Source organism: Scyliorhinus torazame, chromosome 12 (assembly GCF_047496885.1).
Source record: "Scyliorhinus torazame isolate Kashiwa2021f chromosome 12, sScyTor2.1, whole genome shotgun sequence".
Classification (NCBI taxonomy): Eukaryota; Metazoa; Chordata; class Chondrichthyes; order Carcharhiniformes; family Scyliorhinidae; genus Scyliorhinus; species Scyliorhinus torazame.
The window spans coordinates 6,754,172-6,780,126 of NC_092718.1; the positions used below are offsets into that span (position 1 = coordinate 6,754,172).

Consider the following 25,955-nt stretch of genomic DNA (forward strand, 5'->3'; position numbering starts at 1 on the left):
GAGAAATAGTATTAGACAAACTAATGGTGCTAAAGGCAGATAAGTCCCCTGGCCCGGATGACTTGCATCATAACATCCTTTTGTAGCTGGAGCTGGTGGATGCATTAGTTGCAATTTTCTAAAACTCCTTGGATTCTGGAGAAGTACGGGAAGATTGGAAAACTACCAATGTGACACCCCTATTCAAAAAGGTGGGAGGCAAAAAGCAGATAACGATCAGCCAATTAGCCGAATGCCTATTGTTGGGAAAATGTTGAAATCAATTTTTAAGCACAATTGGAAAATCAGAATCTAATCGAGCAGAGTCAGCATGGCTTTGTGAAAGGGAAATCATATCTGACTAATTTATCAGAGGTTTTCGAGGCATTTTCAACCAGAGTGGATAGAGGGGAACCAGTAGATGTGATGTATTTGAGCTTCCAGAAGGCGATCAACAAGGTACCTCACAAAAGTCACAAGAGCCCATGGTGATGGAGGTGGTATATTGGCATGGATAGAGAATTGGCTAGTGGACAGGAAACGGAGTGAGGATAAGAGGTTCTTTTTCAGGTTCATAGAATTTACAGTGCAGAAGGAGGCCATTCAGCCCATCAAGTCTGCACTGGCCCTTGAAAAGAGTACCATATTTAAGCCCACACCTTCACCCTATCCCCGTAACCCCACTTAACCTTTTTTGGACACCCAAGAACATTAGAACATTACAGCGCAGTACAGGTCCTTCGGCCCTCGATGTTGCGCCGACCTGTGAAACCACTCTAAAGCCCATCTACACTATTCCCTTATCGTCCATATGTCTATCCAATGACCATTTAAATGCCCTTAGTGTTGGCGAGTCCACTACTGTTGCAGGCAGGGCATTCCACGCCCTTACTACTCTCTGAGTAAAGAACCTACCTCTGACATCTGTCCTATATCTATCTCCCCCTCAATTTAAGCTATGTCCCCTCGTGCTAGACATCACCATCCGAAGAAAAGGCTCTCACTGTCCACCCTATCCAATCCTCTGATCATCTTGTATGTCTCAATTAAGTCACCTCTTAACCTTCTTCTCTCTAACGAAAACAGCCTCAAGTCCCTCAGCCTTTCCTCCTAAGATCTTCCCTCCATACCAGGCAACATTCTGGTAAATCTCCTCTGCATCCTTTCCAGTGCTTCCACATCCTTCCTATAATGCGGCGACCAGAATTGCACACAATACTCCAAATGCGGGCGCACCAGAGTGTTGTATAGCTGCAACATGACCTCATGGCTCCGAAACTCAATCCCTCTACTAATAAAAGCTAACACACCGTACACCTTCTTAACAATCCTATTAACCTGGGTGGCAACTATCAGGGATCTATGTACATGGACACCGAGATCTCTCTGCTCATCCACACTACCAAAGATGTAGCCATGTAAAATGGCTGCGTTCCGATTAATCTGGCCAAAACCCAGTTTAAAATGGCTAACCCGAAAGACTGCTGGGAAAAGCAGCCAAGAAGACACAAGCAGGCAGCTGCAGACAGGTTTGCATATTCAGCTCTGGGAACGTAGCCCAGATCGATACTCGGGGCTATCAACAGCCCTTCAACCCAGGTATCCGCAGTTTCATTCAGGACTGTTTACACCTAATCAACTCAGACATCCACAGTTAAATCGGCTATCCCCGGGAACAATTGCAACATATTAGCAATTGAATACCGGGCCAGACCTGTCGGCGCCTGCAGTGGCCGAAACAAAGACAGGTGAGCGACCACCCCCCGATCGAGGAATCGCCTCACCATTGGACACATCGACCCCAGAGACTGGGGACAGAATCCAATCACTTGGGACTCAGGGTCAAGGGCCGCCCCGGGAGGCGGGAAGCCCCTGGGCCCTATAAAAGTAAAGGTCCAAGTTCCGATCGCTCTCTCTCTCATCTTCGCCTGCTCGAGACCTTCACAAGACCAGCCACCGGCCACTGTAAGTGTGAATCCAACGATCGCTATCCGGTAGAGACACCTAGCCACCGACCTGTAGCAGCCTTTTGAATCCCGCGGGCCAGATTGGATTGGACAAGCCATTTGTTTCCCTGACCTGGTGGGCTCTTCCTAAGTTAAGTATTGGCCAGTAGTGATAGGTTTGTTATATAGAAAGTAGTATTAGGGTATTAATATTGCTTGTTGTATATAATAAATGACCGTTGTTTTAATCCTTACTAAGCGGTGTGCTGTGTTATTAATCATAACCTAAACTTGAACCACGTGGCGGTATCATAAAGATACCTGGCGACTCATGAGCAAAGGTGACCGAAACAGAGCAAATAGAATAAAGCTAGAAAGAGCAACAAGAATCTCACCATTAGCTCAGTACTCTGTATTCCTGTTACTCCTTCCAAATGAATCACCTCACACTTTTCTGCATTAAACTCCATTTGCTACTTCTCAGCCCAGCTCTGCAGCTTATCTATGTCCCTCTGTAACCTGCAACATCCTTCCGCACTGTCCACAACTCCACCGACTTTAGTGTCACCTGCAAATTTACTCACTCGTCCTTCTACGCCCTCCTCCAGGTCATTTATAAAAATAACAAACAGCAGTGGCCCCAAAACATATCCTTATGGCACACCACTAGTAATTGAACTCCAGGCTGAACATTTCCCATCAACCACCCTCTATCTTCTTACAGCTAGCCAATTTCTGATCCAAACCGCTAAATCACCCTCAATCCCAAGGGCAGGATTCTCCCCTACCCGGCAGGGCGGGGGGTCCCAGCGGGATGGAGTGGCGTGAACCACTCCGGCGTCGGACCGCCCCAAAGGTGCGGATTCCTCCGCACCTTTAGGAGCCAAGCCCACACCTTTAGGGGCTAGTCCCGCACCTTTAGGGGCTAGGCCCGCCCAGGAGTGGTTGGCGCCCCGCCAGCTGGCGTGGAAGGCCTTTGGCGACACGGCAGCCGGGGCCGAAGGGACTCCGCCGACTAGCGGGAGTCGGTCCATGCGTGGGAGCGTCAGCGACTGCTGACGTCATGCCCGCGCATGCGCAGGGGGGGGTCACCTACGCGTCGGCCATCGCAGAGACCTACACGGCCGACGCGTAGTAAAAAGAGTGTCCCCACGGCACAGGCCTGCCTACAGATCGGTGGGTCCCGTGGGGTCACCCCCCGGGGCCAGATCGGCCCCCCCCCCCCCACCCCACCCCAGGACTGGGGAGCCTGCTCGCGCCGCCATGTCCCGCCGGTAAGGGACCTGGTTCAATTCACGCCGGCGGGACTGGCATAGCAGCAGCGGTAGTTCGGCCCATCGCAGGCCGGGGAATTGCCGGGGGGGGGGGACCCGGCCGACTGCCGCCGGAGAATTCGGCGGCCGGCGGGGGTGGGATTCACGCCGCCCCCCGCCGATTCTCCGACCCAGCGGGGGGGGGCGGAGAATCCCGCCCCATGTCTCCGTATTTTCTGCAGTAGCCTACTGTGGGGAACCTTATCAAACGCTTTACTGAAATCCATATACACCACATCAACTGCTTTACCCTCATCCACCTGTTTGGCCACCTTCTCAAAGAACTCAATAAGGTTTGTGAGGCACAACCTACCCTTCACAAAACCGTGTTGACTATCCCTAATCAAATTATTCCTCTCTAGATGATTATAAATCCTATCTCTTATAAACCTTTCCAAGACTTTGCCCACAACAGAAGTAAGGCTCACTGGTCTATAGTTACCGGGGTTGTCTCTACTCCCCTTCTTGAACAAGGGGACATTTGCTATCCTCCAGTCTTCTGGCACTATTCCTGTAGACAATGATGACATAAAGATCAAAGCCAAAGGCTCAGCAATCTCCTCCCTAGCTTGCCAGAGAATCCTAGGATAAATCCCATCCGGCTATGGGGACTTATCTATTTTCACACTTTCCAGAATTGCTAACACCTCCTCCTTATGAACCTCAAACCCATCTAGTCTCGTAGCTTGTATCTCAGTATTCTTCTCGACAACATTGTCTTTTTCCTGTATGAATACTGACGAAAAATATTCATTTAGCGCCTCTCCTATCTCCTCAGACTCCACGCACAACTTCCCACTACTGTCCTTGACTGGCCCTACTCTTACCCGAGTCATTCTTTTATTCCTGACATATCTATAGAAAGCTTTAGGGTTTTCCTTGATCCTACCTGCCAAGGACTGCTCATGTCCCCTCCTGGCTCTTCTTAGCTTTTTCTTAAGGTCCTTCCTGGCTAACTTGTAACTCTCAAGCGCCCTAACTGAACCTTCATGTCTCATCTTTACATAAGCCTCCTTCTTCCTCTTGACAAGTGATTCAACTACTTTAGCAAAACACGATTCCCTCGCTCGACCACTTCCTCCCTGCCTGACAGGTACATACTTATCAAGGACACGCAGTAGCTGTTCCTTGAACAAGCTCCACATTTCCATTGTGCCCACCCCCTGCACTTTCCTTCCCCATCCTATGCATCCTACGTCTTGCCTAATCGCATCATAATTGCCTTTCCCCCAGCTGTAACTCTTGCCCTGCGGTATATACCTATCCCTTTCCATCACTAAAGTAAACGTAACCGAGTTGTGGTCACTATCACCAAAGTGCTCACCTACCTCCAAATCTAACACCTGTCCTGGTTCATTACCCAGTACCAAATCCAATATGGCCTCGCCTCTCGTTGGCCTATCTACATACTGTGTCAGGATACCCTTCTGCACACATTGGACAAAAACTGACCCATCTATAGTACTCAAACTATAGCGTTTCCAGTCAATATTTGGAAAGTTAAAGTCCCCCATAACAACTACCCTGTTACTTTCGCTCCTATCCAGAATCATCTTTGCAATCCTTTCCTCTACATCTCTGGAACTTTTCAGAGGCCTATAGAACACCCCTAACAGGGTGACCTCTCCTTTCCTGTTTCTAACCTCAGCCCATACTACCTCAGTAGACGAGTCCTCATCAGACGTCCTTTCTGCCACTGTCCTTGACTAACAATGTCACACCTCCCTCTCTTTTACCACCTTCCCTGAGCTTACTGAAACATCTAAACCCCGGAATCTGCAACAACCATTCCTGTCCCTGCCCTATCCATGTCTCCGAAATGGCCACAACATCGAAGTCCCAGGTACCAACCCATGCCGCAAGTTCACCCACCTTATTCCGGATGCTCCTGGCGTTGAAGTAGACACACTTCAAACCACCTTCCTGCCTGCCGGTACACTCCTGCAGCCTTGAAACCTTACTCATGACCTCTCTACTCTCAACCTCCTGCACACTGGAGCTACAATTCAGGGCCCACCCCCCTGTTGAATTAGTTTAAACCCTCCCGAAGAGCATTAGCAAATTTCCCCCCAGGATATTGGTACCCCTCTGGTTAAAGTGTAGACCATCTGTAGGGGCTGTTTAGCACAGGGCTAAATCGCTGGCTTTGAAAGCAGACCAAGGCAGGCCAGCAGCACGGTTCAATTCCCGGAACAGCCTCGATGAAATGTGGCGACTAGGGGCTTTTCACAGCAACTTCATTTGAAGCCTACTTGTGACAATAAGCGATTTTCATTTCATTTCATTTCCTGTTTATAGAGGTCCCACCTACCCCAAAATGAGCCCCAATTATCCAGGTATCTGAATCCCTCCCTCCTGCACCATCCCTGTAGCCACGTGTTCAACTGTTCTCTCTCCCTAATCCTCGTCTCGCTAGCACGTGGCACGGGTAACAGCCCAGAGATAATAACTCTGTTTGTTCTAGCTCTACGATTCCACCCTAGCTCCCTGAATACCTGCCTTACATCCCCATCCCTTTTCCTACCTATGTCGTTGGTACCTATGTGGACCACGACTTGGGGCTTCTCCCCCTCCCCCTTAAGGATCCCGAAAACACGATCCGAGACATCACGGACCCTGGCATCTGGGAGGCAACACACCAACCGCGAGTCTCTCTCGTTCCCACAGAATCTCCTATAATCCCCCTAACTATGGAGTCTCCAATGACTAATGCTCTACTCCTCTCCTCCCTTCCCTTCTGAGCAACAGGGACAGACTCTGTGCCAGAGACCTGTACCCCATGGCTTACCCCTGGTAAGCCCCCCCCCCCCTCAACAGTATCCAAAGCGGTATACTTGTTACTAAGGGGAACGACCACAGGGGATCCCTGCACTGACTGCTTCCTCGCAGCCCCTCTCACCGTCACCCATCTATCTTTATTCGTCGGAGTAACTACATCCCTGAAGCTTCTATCCATGACCACCTCTGCCTCCCGAATGATCCGAAGTTCATCCAGCTCCAGTTCCCTAATGCGGTTTCTGAGGAGCTGGAGATGGGTGCACTTTCCACAAGTGAAATCAGCAGGGACACTGACGGCGTCCCTCACCTCATTCTGCAGGAGGAACATTGCACTACCTTCCCTGCCATCCCCTCTAGAAAACTTGCAGATAAAACAAGAAAAGGAAAGAAAGAGCTTACCTGATATTCACTCAACCCCTTAGGTTAGAGGAGGTGGCTCCCCTCCCACTTTTAAATCTCCGGCTCCTCTCCCACTTTTAAATCTCCGGCTCCCCTCCCACTTTTAAATCTCCGGCTCCTCTCCCGCTTTTAAATCTCTGGCTCCTCTCCCGCTTTTAAATCTCCGGCTCCTCTCCCGCTTTTAAATCTCCGGCTCCTCTCCCGCTTTTAAATCTCCGGCTCCTCTCCCGCGATTTTAAATCTCTGGCTCCTCTCCCACGGTCTCTCTTTCCCACAGAATTGCACCAAGGGCAATTTAGCATGGCTAATCCACCTAACCTGCACATCGCAGTCTTAAATTGGCTCCCCTTTATTCTGAGACTCTGCCCTCTGGTCCTAGACTCTCCCAGGAGGGAGACACACCCTCTCAGCATTTACCCTGTCGGCCCCTTAACAATCCTGTATGTTTCAATGAGATCACCTCCCATTCTTCTCAATTCCATTGAGTAGAGTCCCAACCTGTTTAACCTTTGCTAATATGACAATCCCGCCACACCGGGGATCATCCTAGTGAACCTTCTCAGACCCACCTCCAATGAAGTAATATCTTTCCCTAAATAAGTGAATCAAAACTACTCTCAGTACTCCAGATGTGGTCTCACCAGTACCTTGTACATTGCAGCAAGACTTCCCGACTCTTATACTCCAACCCCCTTGAAATAAGGGCGATAATTCTAATGGCCTTCCTGATTACTTGCTGCACCTGTGTGCTGCTAGCTTGGTGTTTTGTGCACAAGTAGAACAAAGAAAATTACAGCACAGGAACAGGCCCTTCTGCCCTCTCAGCCTGCGCCGATCCAGATCCTTTATCTAAACCTGTCTTCTATTTTCCAAGGTTCCCTCTGTTCCCCGCCCGTTCATATATCTGTCTAGATGCATCTTAAATGATGCTATCGTGCCCGCCTCTACCACCTCCGCTGGCAAAGCATTCCAGGCACGCACCACCCTCTGCGTAAAAAAATTTCCACGCACATCTCCCTTAAACTTTCCCCCTCTCACCTTGAAATCATGACCACTTGTAATTGCCACCCCCACTCTTGGAAAAAGCTTGTTGCTATTCACCCTGTCCGTACCTCTCAATTTTGTAGACCTCAATCAGGTCCTCCCTCAACCTCCGTCTTTCCAACGAAAACAATCCTAATCTACTCGACCTTTCTTCATAGCTAGCATCCTCCATACCAGGCAACATCCTGGTGAACCTCCTCTGCACCCTCTCTAAAGCAACCACATCCTTCTGGTAATGTGGCGGCCAAAACTGCACACAGTATTCCAAATGTGACCTAACCAAAGTCCTATACAATTGTAACATGACCTGCCGACTCTTGTACTCAATACCCTGTCCGATGAAGGCAAGCATGCTGTATGCCTTCTTGACCACTCTATCAACCTGCGTTGCCACTTTCAGGGTACAATGGACCTGAACTCCCAGATCTCTCTGTACATCAATTTTCCCCAGGACCCTTCCATTGACCGTATAGTCCGCTGTTGAATTGGATCTTCCAAAATGCATCACCTCGCATTTGCCTGGATTGAACTCCATCTGCCATTTCCCTGCCCTACTCTCCAATCTATCTATATTTTGCTGTATTCACTGACAGTCCTCCTCGCTATCGGCAACTCCACCAATCTTAGTATCATCTGCAAACTTGCTAATCAGACCACCTATACCTTCGTCCAGATCATTTATGTATATCACAAACAGTGGTCCGAGCACAGATCCCTGTGGAACACCACTAGTCACCTTTCTCCATTTTGAGACACTCCCTTCCACCACTACTCTCTGTCTCCTGTTGCCCAGCCAGTTCTTTATCCATCTAGCTCGTACACCCTGAACCCCGTGCGACTTCACTTTTTCCATCAACCTGCCATGGGAAACTACCTCCAAGTCATTTTGTGTCGCGGCTTTCTGCACTTTTTCTCCATTTTAATTAATACTCTGCTCTTTAGTTCTTCCATCCAAATTTAACAACTTCACATTTTCTCACACTGTACTCCATTTGCCAACCTTCTTCCCATTTAACCTATCAATATCTCTTTGCAAACTGTCCGTATCCCTCTTGCAACTTGCCTTTCCACCTATTTTGGTGACATCTTCAAATTTGGCTTCCTTCCTCCAAGTCATTGATATATATTGTAAACTGTGCCAGTCCCAGCACTGGTCCCTGTGGAGCCCCACTGGTTACAGGTCGCCACAGGCAGCACGGTAGGATAAGGGCAGCATGGTCGTACAGTGGTTAGCACCGTTGCTTCACAGCTCCAGGATCCCAGGTTTGATTCCCAGCTTGGGTCACTGTCTGTGCGGAGTCTGCACGTTCTCCCCGTGTCTGCGTGGGTTTCCTCCGGGTGCTCCGGTTTCCTCCCACAAGTCCTGAAAGACGTGCTTGTTAGGTGAATTGGACATTCTGAATTCTCCGTGTACCCGAACAGGCACCGGAATGTGGCGACTAGGGGCTTTTCACAGTAACGTCATTGCAGTGTGTGACACTAAAGATTATTAAGAACATGTAATGAATACATTGCACTGCTTCTAGCAGATACTGCTGCATAATCATTGTGGTATTAATTCAGGCTTTAAAACTTTACTGAGAAAAAGTCATACGTAATTCAATCCAAGTGGCTGTAACAGTAATTGAGGCACTGTGCATCACGATAGTGTCCTAGAAAATGAAGGGATCAGTGCTCCCACGTCAAAAAGGGAAAACACTAAATGAATATATTGAATTCTGCACAGAACCTGGCGCTGAGGTTTCTGGGCAGTCAGGTCGGGCATGGCTCAGGATAACTGCCTGTGCTCCAATTATCCACAATGCCCATCAATATTAAATATTCATGCAATAGCCAAGAGCTCAAAGGATTTACAAAACTGCATTTGCATCTGCAAGAGATTCAGAGTCAATGAACACTGCTTTAAACATGCTTAATTTGCACTCCTGATAGCTGCTCATTTGTGCCTCCAGCAATGTCAGTGAGAAGTTTGAGCTGCTGTTTTCCCAAAGTGCAGCCAACTCGCCGGTCAGATCTGACAAATAATAAACAACAGGCAAGGTGCTAAAGGATAACAGACTCCTGTAGAACTGCCCCGTTTCAGGGAACTAGCGCTCTGGAAAAAAGGACTGGAGCAACAGAAAACACAAACATTACAAATTACAAATATAATGATATTTTTATATTACAGTCAATCAGTATCATGGGAGAAAGTGTACACATGTTGCAGAGAAATATCAATGAAACAGGAAGAAGTCCTTTCCACAGACTGAATGCAGAGGCATGTTCAGTAGGGGAAAGGGCGGCACGGTAGCACAGTGGTTAGCACCGTTGCTTCACAGCACCAGGGACCCGGGTTCAATTCCCGGCTTGGTCCGCTGTCTGTGCAGAGTCTGCACATTCTCCCCGTGTCTGCGTGGGTTTCCTCCGGGTGCTCCGGCTTCCTCCCACAAGTCCCGAAAGACGCGCGGTTAGGTAATTTGGACATTTTGAATTCTCCCTCAGTGTACCCGAAGAAGCGCCTGAATGTGGCGACTCGGGGCTTTTGACAATAACTTCATTGCAGTGTTCATGTAAGTCTACTTGCGACAATAATAAAGATTCTTATAAGAACAAGTTGAATTTATATAGTGCCCTCGCAGAGTAAAACACAATTAAAAAGCGCTGCACGGGAGCATTATCAAACCGCCGCACAAGATGTTAGAACAGATGACATAAAACTTGGTCTAAGTGGTAGGTTTAAAGAAGAGTTTTAAACAAGGAGAGGGGAAGATCGAGGTAAAGTGGTTTAAGGCAGCAATTGAGCCCAGATAGCTCATGGCGATTGATACAATAGAGGATGAGTAAGAAGTCAGGGATTTTGGGAGGTTTGTGAGGCTGGAGAAGCTTGCAAAAGGTAGAGAGGCAAGGCCGCGGAGGGATTTGAAAACACGGATAAGAATTTTAAAAAGGCATTGCCAGATTGGGAGACAATGTGGGTCAGAGAGGAACTTCTATTCTCCCGGCTTACCTCATGTCCTTTGCCTTTAAATCGAACGTCAGTGAATAAATTCCGCAGGGCTGGCAACCCTCGATCTGAAGTCAAACTTTTTATATATAAAAAGGTTTAATAAATCTCCGGTCCAAAAAGCCTGTATATCACTAGATGCATAATAACACCTGCTAAACCCAGGCCACAACCCAAAGATAAGGCAACAAAGCAGCAGCACTCACAGGAAATAAAGAGTGAGGGACAAGTGGAACATTTGGGCCCCATGAGTGCAGGCAGGAGGGGACATCAGCGGAGCGAGGCGGGGGGAGGGGACGCAGCGGGGGAGGGGGGGGATGCAGCGGGGCGAGGTGTGGGGAGGGGACACCAGCGGAGCGAGGCGGGGGGAGGGGACGCAGCGGGGCGAGGTGTGGGGAGGGGACACCAGCGGAGCGAGGCGGGGGAAGGGGATGCAGCGGGGGGGGGGGGGGGGGAGACGCAGCAGGGGGGAGGGGACGCAGCGGGGCGAGGCGGGGGGGGGGGGGCACAGCAGGGTTCCAATTAACTCTCTCCCAAAAGATCCAGCTAAACTCTCTTCATAAGGTAACTGTGAGGACTCTATCCAGCAAGACTGGGTGTCATTCTTTGGAAGTCAAACCACGAGCTGGAGGTGGAATAAAGTGCCTCAAGAAAGAAATAGGCTCGAGTGTGAGCCTAGAGTTGACAAGAACTAAAGTGACTCTCCAGAAGGCCGGCTGCCTGTCAGTACTGTACTGAATGGATAACTCTGCCAAAGAGACCATTAGCAACTGTAAACCAGAGACTTTGATCAGCCAGCGTGGTGTGAGGAAAGCCTGCTACAGAACAACAATCCGAAGTAAAGACTCTTTCAGTATGTAAATAGTTCAACTCGGGAAGGGGCCATACTGGACCTGGTATTGGGGAATGATCCCGGTCAGGTGGTTGAAGTTTCAGTTGGTGATTACTTTGGGAATAGCGATCATAATTCTGTAAGTTTTAGAATACTCACGGACAAAGCCGAGAGTGGTCCTAAAGGAAGGGTGCTAAATTGGGGAAAGGCCAAGTATAACAAAATTCGGCAGGAGCTGGGGAATGTCGTCTGTTTAAGGGTAAATCCAATTTGAAATGTGGGAGTCTTTTAAGGAAAGGTTGATTAGAGTACAGGACAGACATGTCCCTGTGAAAATGAGGGATAGAAATGGCAAGATTAGGGAACCATGGATGACGGGTGGAATTGTGAGACTAGCTAAGATGAAAAAAGAAGCAGACATAAGATCTAGGCGACTTAAAACGGATGAAGCTTTGGAGGAATATCGGGAAAGTAGGACAAATCTCAAACGCGCAATAAAGAGGGCTAAAAGGGGTCATGAAATATCTTTGGCTTACAGGGTTAAGGAAAATCCCAAAGCCTTTTATTTGTATATAAGGAGCAAGAGGGTAACGAGAGAAAGGATTGGCCCACTCAAAGACAAAAGAGGGAATATGAGTGGAGTCAGAGGAAATGAGTGAGATTCTTAATGAGTACTTTGCATCGGTATTCACCAAGGAGAGGGACATGACGGATGTTGAGGTTAGGGATGGATGTTTAATACTCTAGAAGTCGGCATAAGGAAGGGGGAAGGTTTGGGTATTCTAAAAGGCATTACGGATGGGATCTATCCCAGGTTACTGAGGGAAGCGAGGGATGAAATAGCTGTAGCCTTAACAGATATCTTTGCAGCATCCTTGAGCAGGGGTGAGGTTCCGGAGGACTGGAGAATTGCTAATACTGTCCCTTTGTTTAAGAAGGGTAGCAGGGATAGTCCTGGGAATTATAGACCTGTGAGCTTGACGTCAGTGGTAGGCAAACTGTTGGAGAAGATACTGAGGGATAGGATCTACTCACATTTGGAAGAAAATAGCTTATCAGTGATAGGCAGCATGGCTTTGTGCAGGGAAGGTCATGTCTTACAAACCTAATAGAATTCTTTGAGGAAGTGACAAAGTTAATTGAGGAGGGAAGGGCTGTAGATGTCATATACCTGGACTTCAGTAAGGTGTTTGATAAACCATGGCAGGTTGATGGAAAAAGTGAAGTCGCACGGGGTTCAGGGTGTACTAGCTAGATGGATAAAGAACTGGCTGGGCAACAGGAGACAGAGAGTAGTGGTGGAAGGGAGTGACTCAAAATGGAGAAAGGTGACTAGTGGTGTTCCACAGGGATCCGTGCTCGGACCACTGTTGTTTGTGATATACATAAATCATCTGGACGAAGGTATAGGTAGTCTGATTAGCAAGTTTGCAGATGACACTAAGATTGGTGGAGTTGCAGATAGCGAAGAGGACTGTCAGAGAATACAGCGAAATATAGATAGATTGGAGAGTTGGGCAGAGAAATGGCAGATGGAGTTCAATCCAGACAAATGCGAGATGATGCATTTTGGAAGATCTAATTCAAGAGCGGACTATACAGTCAATGGAAGAGTCCTGGGGAAAATTGATGTACAGAGAGATCTGGGAGTTCAGGTCCATTGTACCCTGAAAGTGGCAACACAGGTCGATAGAGTGGTTAAGAAGGCATACAGCATGCTTGCCTTCATCGGATGGGGTATTGAGTACAAGAGTCGGCAGGTCATGTTACAGTTGTATAGGACTTTGTTAGGCCACATTTGGAATACTGCGTGCAGTTCTGGTCGCCACATTACCAGAAGGATGTGGATGCTTTAGAGAGGGTGCAGAGGAGGTTCACCAGGATGTTGCCTGGTATGGAGGGTGCTAGCTATGAAGAAAGGTTGAGTAGATTAGATTGTTTTCGTTGGAAAGACGGAGGTTGAGGGGGGACCTGATTGAGGACTACAAAATTGAGGAGGTATGGACAGGGTGGATAGCAACAAACTTTTTCCAAGAGTGGGGGTGTCAATTACAAGGGGTCACGATTTTAAGGTGAGAGGGGGAAAGTTTAAGGGAGATGTGCGTGGAAAGTTTTTTTTACGCAGAGGGTGGTGGGTGTCTGGAACGCTTTGCCAGCGGAGGTGGTAGTGGTGGGCACGATAGCATCATTTAAGATGCATCTAGACAGATATATGAATAGGCGGGGAACAGAAGGAAGTAAATCCATGGAAAATAGGCGACAGGTTTAGATAAAGGATCTGGATCGTCGCAAGCTGGGAGGGCCAAAGGCCTGTTCCTGAGCAGTAATTTTCTTTGTTCTTATCTTCGACTTTCATCCTTATTAATTTCAACCCCCCCCCTAGAGTACCCGATTCATTTTTTCCAATTAAGGGGCAGTTGATCGTGGTCAATCCACCTACCCTGCACATCTTTGGGTTGTGGGGGCGAAACCCACGCAGAAACGGGGAGAATGTGCAAACTCCACACGGACAGTGACCCAGAGCCGGGATCGAACCTGGGACCTCAGCACCTACTGCATATTTTGTCATTATTTGTGTTTTAAATAAACAGTAATCGTGTTTATATTTACAAACCTGGTGACTGCAATTATTGGGCAGCCAAGGGCCAAAGACCTGGGGAATTATTGTAAGAAATATTGGTTAATTCACTTGTGACTCTGGGTCAAGTGGGGCCGGAATTCACCATGCACCTGTCCAGGGTGTTGTGACAACCCACACACCGCCCAGTAACTGCTGCTGAAATGGCACACAGCAATAAATAGGCACAGGCTGACTGGACCATTTCGCCTAGCCTATCAACACTTCAGGAAGAACAGTCCAGGGAATAGTAGATGTTAGATAGAAGCACACTCTGTGCCATTCTCTGATAACATGGAGTAGTGTCTGCAAACAGTTGATTCCATTGCCAACTCCAAGACATCTGGATAGAATTTTTACTGGCAGTTTTCGAAACAAGATGTATTCTCATTGCTCCAAATGACACTATGTTTCTAGGGCAGCATGGTGGCGCAGTGGTTAGCACTGCTGCCTCATGGCACCGAGGTCCCAGGTTTGATCCCGTCTCTGGGTCACTGTCAGTGTGGAGTTTGCACTTTCTCCCAGTGTTTGCATGGGTTTTGCCCCCACAACCCAAAGATGTGCAGGATAGGTGGACTGGCCACGCTAAATTGCCCCTTAATTGGAAAAAATGAATTGGGTACTCTGGTAACTACTTTTTACCCACAGGGGGCTTGGGCAGGTCACGTAATAAGATATGAGAGATGCCACCAAGTCTCTACATTGTAACAAGCATTACCAGGGAACTGATTCTGTCAACAACACGAGTCACACAAAGCAAAACAGCCACTTCAGTAATATTGAAAAGGTTAATTACCGCTGAGCGTCCAGCTTAGGCTGTGGTCTTCTCACAACTTTCCGGAGAACAACAGGCTCTTTGGACTGAGTTCCGTCCTGTCTGCCTTCCTCTGCTGAGAGGTTAAAATCTTAAACAAATCATATAATATCAGGTGCACAGTGCAGTGGCTATATTACTGGACTAAAGGTCCAGAGAACATTAGCTCAAATCCCACCATGGCACTTTGAGAATTGAAATGTAGGTTGCTGGGTACTTTGTCTGAGTGGCTATGGTGATGGGTTAGAAATCTATTGCAGTTTTCTTGTAAACGTTTGAATCTTGCCAACTATGGCAAACAACTTTTCAAATGTTTAAACGCAAAAAATAAAATGACAGGTCTTTGGGCAGAGTTAGGGGGCAGTGGGACTAACGAGATTGGTCTTCGAAAGAACTGGCAGTCCTCCGATGGTGTAATCCGCTGTATTATGGAATAACTTTGTTCAAGAAAAAATTCGCTCACCTTAAAATTCTACTGACCTTACGACTAGGCTGTTTTCATTAGAGAGAAGAAGGTTAAGAGGTGACTTAATTGAGGCATACAAGATGATCAGAGGATTGGTTAGGGTGGACAGTGAGAGCCTTTTTCCTCGGATGGGGATATCTAGCACGAGGGGACATAGCTTTAAATTTAAAATCGCACATTCTCCCAGTGTCTGCCCCCACAACCCAAAGATGTGCAGGGTGGGTGGATTGGCCACGCTAAATTACCCCTTAATTGGAAAAAGAGAATTGGGTACTCTAAATTTATTTTAATACACTGGAGGGAAACTCCACAGAAAGAGAACCAATATTTAAAGGATATAATAACTGAAGAATGATCAAGATCATCAAATGGGAGGGGTAAATTAACTAGAATGTTGAATACATATTCCAGACATTTTACTCGATGGAAAAACAATGTAATTTCTACATTTAACTTTGTATGCTATTTCCAACAGTAAATCGATTCGCCTCTGACAACATAAATTACACACCCAGGTTTAACGAGTTGAATAGCTTCTTCTTAGTGTCATTAAATTGTTGTTTTAGTTTCTGAATTCCAAATTTTACTCTTGAAGAAATGACAATATTTTATTCTACTCAGTTGAAATGAAACTATTTTTCCACTGTTCTGAATCTGAAATTTAAGACAATTTCACAATGACCCACTCACCGTCAGCTCCAAAGGCTTCACCGTCTCCCACCTGCCCAGGTGATGTTGGAGGAGGGAGAGGTGGAAAGATTTCATCTTCCAGGTGATCATAGTCAGGGATGTTGTCCAAGGTGCCACTCATCACAGCAGCTGGTCCTGTCCACTGTGGAACAATAGATCAGGAAAGTCAATGGAGCGTTAATATCACTGCCTGGGAGGGTTGTGCCGCTCACTGCCTGGGAGGGTTGTGCAGCAGCGGGCTTCACACCTCCATCTGTTTGTGGGGAGTTCTCACCTTCATATTGGTACTCTGTGCAGTGCCCTCTTGCGCATGCGCGTTCCCGACAGCAACGCACTGCGCACGCGCCTTCCCGGCACCGCCCGGCTGCAGCACTCTACCGCGCACGCGCACTCTTGGCAGCAGCACTCGACATCGCACGCGCTTTCCTGGCAGCAGCACTCTGCGCACGCGCTACTGGCAGCAGTGCTCTGCGCACGCGTCGCCCCTGCACCGCCCGCCAGCAGCAACTCTGCGCACGCGCTTTCCCGGCATGGCCCGCCGGCAACTCTCTGCTGCGCACGCGCCGCCCCGGCACCCGCTCCGATGGCCCCGGTGAGGCCGAACCCGGGTTTTTGAAGCAGCAGGTTTGAATTCATCAACAACAACTGGGTCCACCGCCCCTGCTGGTGGTGACCGGAAGTGAATCCATTCCCTCCGCTGATGGTTACTGACCCAATCACAACTTCTGTGTGCAGACTGGAATGTTCTTCCCGCCGTCGGAAACCCGCGTACGGCCCGGCCAATCAGAACCTGGGGTCCGGCCTCAGCCAATTAGAGCCTCCCGCCCTCAGCCAATCAGAGCCTGGGACCCGGCCGCAGCCAATCAGAGCCTGGGGCCCGGCTTCAGCCAATTAGAGCCTTCCAGTCTCAGCCAATCACAACCTGGAGTCCGGTCACAGCCAATCGAAGCCTGACGTTCGGCCGCAGCCAATCAGAGATCCAGGCCTCAGCCAATTGGATTGTACGTCACAGATTGGCCAATCAGAAGGCGGTATCTGAGACCAGTCACCGCCTCGTGCGGCGGGAGCCCCTTCAGCCCATCGGGCCGGTGCTGGCCCGCATGCACCTCCATTCTAATCCATGTTCCAGCGCCTGGTCCGGGCACCATGGTGGCCCGAATGCCTCCCTTTCAGGCAGCGAGCTCCAGATTCACACACCCCCTGGGGGGGAAACGTTTTTTCCCCAAATCCGCTCCAAATTTCCTGCCCCTCACCTTAAAAATAAGCGGAAAAGTTCCTTCCCATCCACCCTATCATTGTGCTTCATAATTTTATACAATTCAATCAGGCCCCCCTCGGCCTGCTCTGCTCCAAGGAAAATAATGCCAGACTATCCAGTCTCTCTGTGTAGCCGAAACACTCCCGCCCAGGCAACATCCTGGTGCATCACCTCAGCTCCCTTTCCAGATCAATGGCTCCCTTTCGATAGGGTGGTGACCAGAACTGCAAACACTACTCCAGCTGGGCCTAACCAGCATTTCATGCATCTCCAGCAGAACCTCCTTGCTCTTATAATCAATGCCTTGGCTAATAAAGGCATGTGTCCCAAATGCCTTCTGAACCACCTTATCTACCTGTCTTGCTGTTTTTAGGGATCTTTGGACATGTAGGCCAAGTCCCTCTGATCATCAAGGCACTGTTGCTTCACAGCGCCAGGGTCCCAGGTTCGATTCCTGGCTTGGATCACTGTGCGGAGTCTGCACGTTCTCCCTGTGTCTGCCTGGGTTTACTCCGGGTGCTCCGGTTTCAATTTGGACATTCTGAATTCTCCCTCTGTGTACCTGAACATACGCCAGAATGTGGCGACTAAGGGCTTTTCACAGCAACTTCATTGCAGTGTTAATGTAAGCCTACTTGTGACAACAATAAAGATTATGATTATTATTCGGAAAATTTGCTGCCAATCCAGGTGGAGTCTCTGTAACCAGTTGCAGCCCAGAAGGCTGGGTCCGGGTCCGTGTCCTTACACCCCTATCAGTGGTTGTCAAACTGACTGTTGTCCTTGGGCAACTGGGGTCACCATAGTCCCAATAATTGTCAATGCCTTCCTGCCAGACGGGCCTTAGCGTCCTTTGGACCCAGACGCTGGATCCCCAAACAGAGTTTTCGGAAACCTTTGGGGTCAAAGGACTGAGACAGCAACCCCAGTATTGATCGGCATATCCAAGGCGCGACAATTTACTTAGAGCCTTATTTTTATATAATGGGATGTGGCCAATGCATTTTACATCAAAATTCATGGAACTCTGGAGTTCCTGCTCCCCTTTTCCGTGTTCTCATTGGAAAGTGACAGTTTTATGGTCGTTTGTAGGTCCAAAGCTGCTCTGCTCACAGTTTCCTTTGGGTCACCATAATATTAGTGCCACACAGCAGGCAGTCTCTCAACATCTCGGACGGTTGAGCTATAGTCACAATGTTCAGCTAGCTTGCAAAGGCAGGTCAGAAATTCCATGACCAATTCCCCCGGGGTTTGCCTAGCCATATTGAACCGATAACTCGGTACAGTGCAGAAGGAGGCCATTCGGCACATCGAGTCTGCACCAACCCACTTTAAGCCCTCACTTCCAAACTATCCCTGTAATCCAATAACCCCTCCTAAACCTTTTGGACACTAAGGGCAATTTATCACGGTCAATCCACCTAACCTGCACATCTTTGGACTGTGGGAGGAAACCAGAGCACCCGGAGGAAACCCACGCACACACGGGGAGAACGTGCAGACTCCGCAGACAGTGACCCGAGGCCAGTATTAAACCGGGTCCCTGGTGCTGTGAGGCAGCAGTGCTAACCACTGTGCCACCGTGCCTGCCGCCCCATTTTATTATAGTGGAACCGAGAAAGCGTCTGCTTCCAAAATCGGGAACCAGACAGACAATTACAAATGCTGTCGCATGGGGAATATAAACGGTATCACCTTGAGGAAAATAGATTAATGTGTACCTTCTGTAGTTCAAATTCATAATTTTATACCTTGGGTTCGATGTGATCTCGACAAAATTGCTTCATATGTTAATTATCTTGCATCCAAGTGAACTTTGTTATTTTTGATTACAAACTCTATTCACATTTAGAATAGAAATGCTGTAATTATATCCTCCACCCAGTGGAGGCGCTGCAGTACCTCAGCCGACAGGGGCTGTTATCCTTTTTTTTAAAAATGAATTTAGAGTGCCCAAATCATTTTTTCCAATTAAGGGGCAATTTAGCGAGGCCAATCCACCTACCTTGCACGTCTTTGGGATGTGGGGGCGAAACCCATGCAAACACGGGGAGAATGTGCAAACTCCACACGGACAGGAATCGTACCTGTGACCCTGGCGCTGTGAAGCCACAGTGCTAACCACTGTGCTACCGTGTTGAATCATAAGTTCAGTGTAGAGAGTTTGATATGTAACTGTTTGGCTTCTTGTAACAGTACACAGACCAAGAGGCTCAACATTCCTATGTTAGAGGTATTACATAAATACAAGTTGTTCTTGTTTTTAGAGGCCTTTAAAAGCCAAAGAAAACATGAGGGAGGTGTCCTTCTATTATCACAGTGGCACAGTGGTTAGCACTGCTGCCTCAGAGCACCAGGGACCTGGGTTCAATTTCGGCCTTGGGTGACTGTGTGGAATTCATAGAATTCATAGAATTTACAGTGCAGAAGGAGGCCATTCGGCCCATCGAGTCTGCACCGGCTCTTGGAGAGAGCACCCTACCGAAGCCCACACCTCCACCCTATCCCCATAACCCCTTAACCCAGTAACCACACCCAACACTAAGGGCAATTTTGGACACTAAGGCCAATTTAACATGGCCAATCCACCTAACCTGCACATCTTTGGACTGTGGGAGGAAACCGGAGCACCCGGAGGAAACCCACGCACACACGGGGAGGACGTGCAGACTCTGCACAGACAGTGACCCAAGCCAGGAATCGAACCTGGGACCCTGGAGCTGTGAAGCAATTGTGCTATCCACTATGCTACCGTGCTGCCCCTAATGAAATGAAGTGGAGTTTGCACGTTCTCCCCGTGTCTGCGTGGGTTTCCTCCCACAGTCCAAAGATAGGTTAGGTGGGTTAGCCATGCTAAATTGCCCTTAGTGTCCAGGGATGTGCGGGTTAAGTGTGGTTATGGGGGTGCAGGGATAGGGCAGGGGAATGGGCCTAGGTAGGGTGCTCCTTCAGAGATTCAGGGGCCGAATGGCTTCCTTCTGTACTGTAGGTATTCGATGATTCTATGATAACATGGATTACATTCCAGAATATCACCCTTTTACAAGGGCTTGTTTTGCTAATCCATGATTAGTCCATAGTGCATGTGGGTCGGACACTATCTCAGCCACATTCTCCCCAAGTGAGATAGTGGCCACAGACGGATGTAATCTGATCCATTAAGAGATGATTCATATGTTGAGGATGCCAAGAATGTCAGAGACTGAAACACCAGCAAGCATTAACAGGTAGTTTGAAGACTGTGTTAATTTATACTTTGTGCATAGAAGGAGCTGTTGTGTGATAACAGACAGAGCTACTGCTGCTAGAGGGGGGATTTCAGATCAGATGGTGCAGTGGACCTGAAATTCCTGCTGTTATGGCTGGGAGGGGCTGTTTCCCCCCTTATCGCCTGTCCGTTAGCAAAAGGTGTTTTGAATCTGGTTTTTAGAATAAGCAGTGACAGATTTTCCCAACCCCTCAGTTTCTGCATGATTCAGTTTTACTAATAATCCCCACAGCAAATTTGAGTCAGGATTAACCCAGCAGGTTAATTCATTCAGAACCCGTGAAAACGAATGTTAGCATTATCCCACTCTGCATTCAGACAGTAAAGGGGGCGATAAGAAAATGGAGGTTTACAGTACAAGGACACAGAGAAAAAGGGATATCGGTTCACATGAGTTCCAGTGTTCCAAAATCAGAGTCCAGAGAGGAAGTAGGCATTCAATAGTCACATGTTAGGGACCATCTTAATAATAATAATCGTTATTATTGTCACAAGTAGGCTTACATTAAGACTGCAATGAAGGGACTGTGAAAATCCCCTCGTCGCCACACTCTGGTGCCTGTTCAGGTGCACTGAGGGAGAATTCAGAATGTCCAATTCACCTAACAAGCACATCTTTCGCGACTTGTGGGAGGAAACTGGAGCGCCCGGAGGAAACCCACGCAGAGACGGGGAGAATGAGCAGACTCCGTACAGACAGTGACCCAAGCCGGGAATCGAACCTGGGACCCTCTCTGTGTTCAGCACAAAAGTCCAGTTTCAAATTTTTGTTTTAAATAACGCAGATAAAGTTTTTAAACAGACACAGGGTTGGGTTTGCAACACTGGGCAGGCAGACTCCATCCAGCCTTAGTGTTAGTATGCATATAGAGTTTTAAAAAGCACGTGGGCCCAGATTTCAGCTAAAACCATCACCTGCGCTTTTAGGTAAAATAACTAAAAGTTCACAAATTGGAAACTTATTTTGGTTTATTTCTAAAGTCGAGAGAATAAACAACTATGTCAAGGGAAGAGTGAATGTAAGAGTTTTGTTGTGGGGGTGGTGTGTGGTTTGCAGGCTAAAGAGGTAAATTTCCAAGGGATTTATTTGATTCATCATAAATTAATATAATCATTGGCTATTCTTTGAGAAGGGAATCGATTGCCCTCAGAGATGTGAAATGACATAACCCGTATCAATTAAGATTTTCATGTCTGCAGTTTTATTCAGTGTTAAATTGATTAGGGTCAGATGTCATGAATGAGTCTGGCTTCTTCTTGTCTGATCTCACCACAGCCATCTTTTCAACTGCGTATATCTGCAAGTTCATCAAAGTGGTTTGTCAGGGGCAATTTTCAAACAAATTGCTTTTACACCTTTTGTAAGGGGCAACGAAAGGAGAGTTGTAGAGAAAAACAGAAATTACTTTATTTAACACATTAACTATTATGTACAGCTCCAGTAGTTCCCTACTGGGTCTTCTCTAGTCGGTGCCTGTCTGGGTCTAGCCGACTCTGTTTTTACCAAGGTACATGAACTGTGTTAAGGGCCCCCCGCCCCCTTATCGGGGCTGCTCGTTGGCTACAGGTGAGATCCCAGAGGACTGGAGAATAGCTAATGTGGGACCGCTGTTTGAGAAAGGTAGCAGGGATAGTCCAGTCCAGCAGCTGGCCAATGGGGTGCCCCATTCTGGCCATCCGACGCCATTGGGAATCCCGCGGGAATGGGTGCACTGCCGGCGAAGCAGAGGTTCCCGCTGATAGAGAATCCTTTTAAAATTGATAATTGTTGCTGCTTTAATTTTATCCCATTCAGTTTTGGGATTCAGGTTTTTTTAATGGGTTTTTAACCCATTTTCTTGCTACTGATGTGATTTAAAAAATTTTTTAGGGTACCCAATTCTTTTTTTCCCCAATTAAGGGGCCAATCCACCTACCCTGCACATCTTTGGGTTGTGGGGGTGACACCCACGCAGACACAGGGAGAATGTGCAAACTCCACACAGACAGTGACCCAGAGCTGGAATCGAACCTGGGTCCTCAGCGCCGTGAGGCAGCAGTGTTAACCACTGCAATACTGTGCCACCCCTGATACTCATGTGATATGTCTAATTAATTAACTGCAGCAATTGTAGCCTTCCTTCCAAAAATTTTGAACCTTTTTCTATTGTTGGCATATTAATAAATGATTCAATAATGAAAGCAGTGCTCAGGGTCTTATTGTTCCAGTCCCCCACTTTACAATATCATTGGACATTCAGCTCCTACCCCAGGTTACAGTATTATTGCATACACTTAAATCACTTACAGGAGTGATCATCACTGCTTTAACCAGGAAATTATGCCTTAGGGTGGCAAGGTGGCACAGTGGTTAGCACTGGCGCCCCAGAGCTCCAGGAACCCGGGTTCAATTCCGGCCTTGGGTGACTGTGTGGCGTTTGCACGTTCTCCCCCGTGTGTGCGTGGGTTTCCTCCGGGTGCTCCAGTTTCCTCCTACAGTCCAAAGATGTGCAGGTTAGGTGGATTGGCCATGCTAAATTGTCCCTCAGTGCCCAGGGATGCGTAGGTTAGGTTAAGGGGTTATTGGGATAGGGCGGTGGAGTGGGCTTGGGTGGAGTGCTCTTTCAGAGGGTTGGTGCAGACTCGATGGGCCGAATGGCCTCCTTCTGCACTGTAGGGATTCTGTGATGCAGAATTAGTAACATTCCTTTCCTCTCTCTTTATTTCCTCTCCTGTTTACAAGATATTCTCACCTGACATGTTGTTTTATTTAATAAACATAAAGATTTAACGTGAACCAGTTTTTAATATTAGATCCCTTCTCCCCCTTAAATGTTCCTCTCATCACGTTTAACTATTCAACACGTAAACCTTTACTTCCTCCTCTTTCTCACACTCCATTTAATGCAGTTTTATTGCTATTTTATAAATGTTTCTTTCCGATGTATAAACTGAGTTGATTTATCTCTCTCTCTGTATTTATATTGAATCTGTACATTTCATTTACGGAATAATGTCAAAAGCCCTACGCTAACTTCCTCCCATTTTCTCTAAGTGTGTTTTGATTAATAATTAATTTGGAACCTATATTTGATTAATGATTTCACAGAAGCACTTTTTTAAAGTGTTTCCTTTCAGTAGACTGGTTTTTGATAGACTTCACTTCCTCTTTTCCTATTTTCCAATTGTACAACTTATTTTATTGTCATTTATTGTTCTGCAACCTACTCCGATTAGTTGAGATAAAAACTTGAGTACTGTTGAAAAAGGACAAATTTTGTCAAAGCTTTTTGCCTGACACTCACCAGGGCAATTAGCTCCCTCTACAATTTGGTATTCTTGCGAATTATCCTGATGCGTGCGAGATGGAAAACGTCGACACGTGTCTTTTTTCAGCAATACTCAAGCAACGTGCCACCAAAAACCAACACTAAATCTGGAAACACCCAGACATACGTGGGGAAAACAGTTTACAGTTAGGGTTGCTTTCCACTTTATCTCTTTTTGTTTCCAATGTGTCGGCGAGATTTTTTAAAAATGTACCATTTCAGAAGGCCAGAGGGCTTTGACTCAGGCGTGGATCGGGCCCACTATACCGAATGAATGTGGGCGGCACGGTAGCACAGTACTGTTGCTTCACATCGGCAGGGACCCAGGTTCGATTCCCAGTTTGTGTCACTGTCTGTGCGCAGTCTGCACGTTCTCCCCGTGTGTGCGTGGGTTTCCTCCGGGTGCTCCGGTTTCCTCCCACAGTCCAGAGATGTGCAGGTTAGGTGGATTGGCCATGATAAATTGCCCTTAGTGTCCAAAAAGTTTAGGAGGGGTTATTGGATTACAGGGATAGGGTGGAAGTGAGGGCTTAAAGTGGGTTGGTGCAGACTCGATGTGCCGAATGGCCTCCTTCTGCACTGTATGTTCTATGTTCTATGAGGCGTAGAAAGGGGTTGGGTGAGTCAGTTGTTTCAATTCGGGGTTTGATAGTAGGGCTCCGGGGGGGGGGTGATTTTGGTGGGCAAGCGGGTGAGGTTACAGATGGAGACGGTGGTGGCGGATGAGGGGGGTAGGTACGTGTACGGGTGCACTGGAGGGGAGGTTGCTAGCGTTGGTAAGCGTATATGCCCCCAATTGGATGATGCGGTTTGTGAAGAGAACGTTGGCTGCTATAGTGAGGGGGTAGAGCATAGGGTGTCCTTGTACTCAGATGATGTATTGTGATATATTTCAGAGCTGGGCTTCTTGGTGTGGGTCATAATGAGCTTGCTTCAAAGGTTTGGGGCTTTTCTGGGTATAAGCTGAATTTGGGGAAAAGTGAGTACTTTATGGTCTCCTCTCCAGGGGTGGGAGCCAGGGTGGAGGGGGGGGGGAGGGGCAGCCATTCCATCTGGCAGCGTCTCCTTTAGGTATCTGGGAGTACATGTGGCCTGGGATTGGGCAGGTCTTCGGAAGTTTGGGTTGGCTTTGCGGGGGAGGGGTCCGGTACATGCAGGTGTGGGACTTTGCGAGGAAGGGGGGGGAAGACGGGGGCTGTCTCAGAGATTTATGGGAATATTTTGGAGGAGGATAAGGTGTCCATGGAGGGGGGGTTAAGGCTAAATGGGAGGATGAGCTGAGGGTGGCACTGGAGGAGGGATGTGGTGTAAGGTGCTGCGGAGGGTGAATGCCTCGACTTTGTGTGCGAGGCTGAGACAGCTGAAGGTCGTGTACAGGGCGCACCACACACAGTTTAGGATGAGCCGGCTGTTCGAGGGGGTGGAGGATATCTGTGAGTAATGTGGGAGGGGCCCTGCGAATCACGTGTATATGTCTGGTCTTGTCCGAAGCTGGAAAGATTTTGGAGGGCGGGTTTCAGCACCATTTGGGCAGCACGGTAGCACAGTGGTTAGCACAATTGCTTCACAGCTCCAGGGTCCCAGGTTCGATTCTGGCTTGGGTCACTGTCTGTGCGGAGTCTGCACATCCTCCCCGTGTGTGCGTGGGTTTCCTCCGGGTGCTCCGGTTTCCTCCCACAGTCCAAAGATGTGCAGGTTAGGTGGATTGGCCATGATAAATTGCCCTTAGTGTCCAAAATTGCCCTTAGTGTTGGGTGGGGTTACTGGGTTATGGGGATAGGGTGGAGGTGTTGACCTTGGGTAGGGTGCTCTTTCCAAGAGCCGGTGCAGACTCGATGGGCCGAATGGCCTCCTTCTGCACTGTAAATTCTATGATTCTGTGATACTCCAAATGTGGCCGCACCAGAGTTTTGTACAGCTGCAACAATGCCTCATAGCTCCGAAACTCAATCTCTCTACCAATAAAAGCTAACACACCGTACTCCTTCTTAACAACCCTCTCAACCTGGGTGGCAACTTTCAGGGATCTATGTACATGGACACTGAGATCTCTCTGCTCATCCACACTGCCAAGAATCTTACCATTAGCCCAGTACTCTGTCTTCCTGTTATTCTTTCCAAAATTAATCACCTCACACTTTTCTGCATTAAACTCCATTTGCCACCTCTCAGCCCAGCTCTGCAGCTTATCTATGTCCCTCTGTAACTTGTAACATCCTTCTGCACTGTCCACAACTCCACCGACGTTAGTGTCACC

General features: G+C 48.0%; 1 protein-coding gene across 11 annotated transcripts in view; it reads right to left on the reverse strand.

Annotated features, from left to right (window-relative positions):
- tipin (timeless interacting protein) overlaps positions 1-25,955 on the reverse strand; it is an 89,780-nt gene that overhangs the window by 16,974 nt on the left and 46,851 nt on the right. Inside the window, exons 1-4 of one of the 11 annotated variants that reach the window (XM_072470358.1) lie at positions 16,577-16,659; positions 15,886-16,006; positions 14,691-14,784; positions 10,449-10,524 (exon numbers count right to left, since the gene is read on the reverse strand). In XM_072470358.1, coding sequence (XP_072326459.1) covers positions 10,449-10,524; positions 14,691-14,784; positions 15,886-15,985 — 270 coding nt within the window. In that variant the 5' untranslated portion in view covers positions 15,986-16,006; positions 16,577-16,659. Of the gene's footprint in view, positions 1-10,448; positions 10,525-14,690; positions 14,800-15,864; positions 16,007-16,138; positions 16,160-16,576; positions 16,660-25,955 lie in introns of those variants that run through there. The other 10 variants (XM_072470356.1, XM_072470352.1, XM_072470355.1 and 7 more) reach the window with 10 other exon arrangements.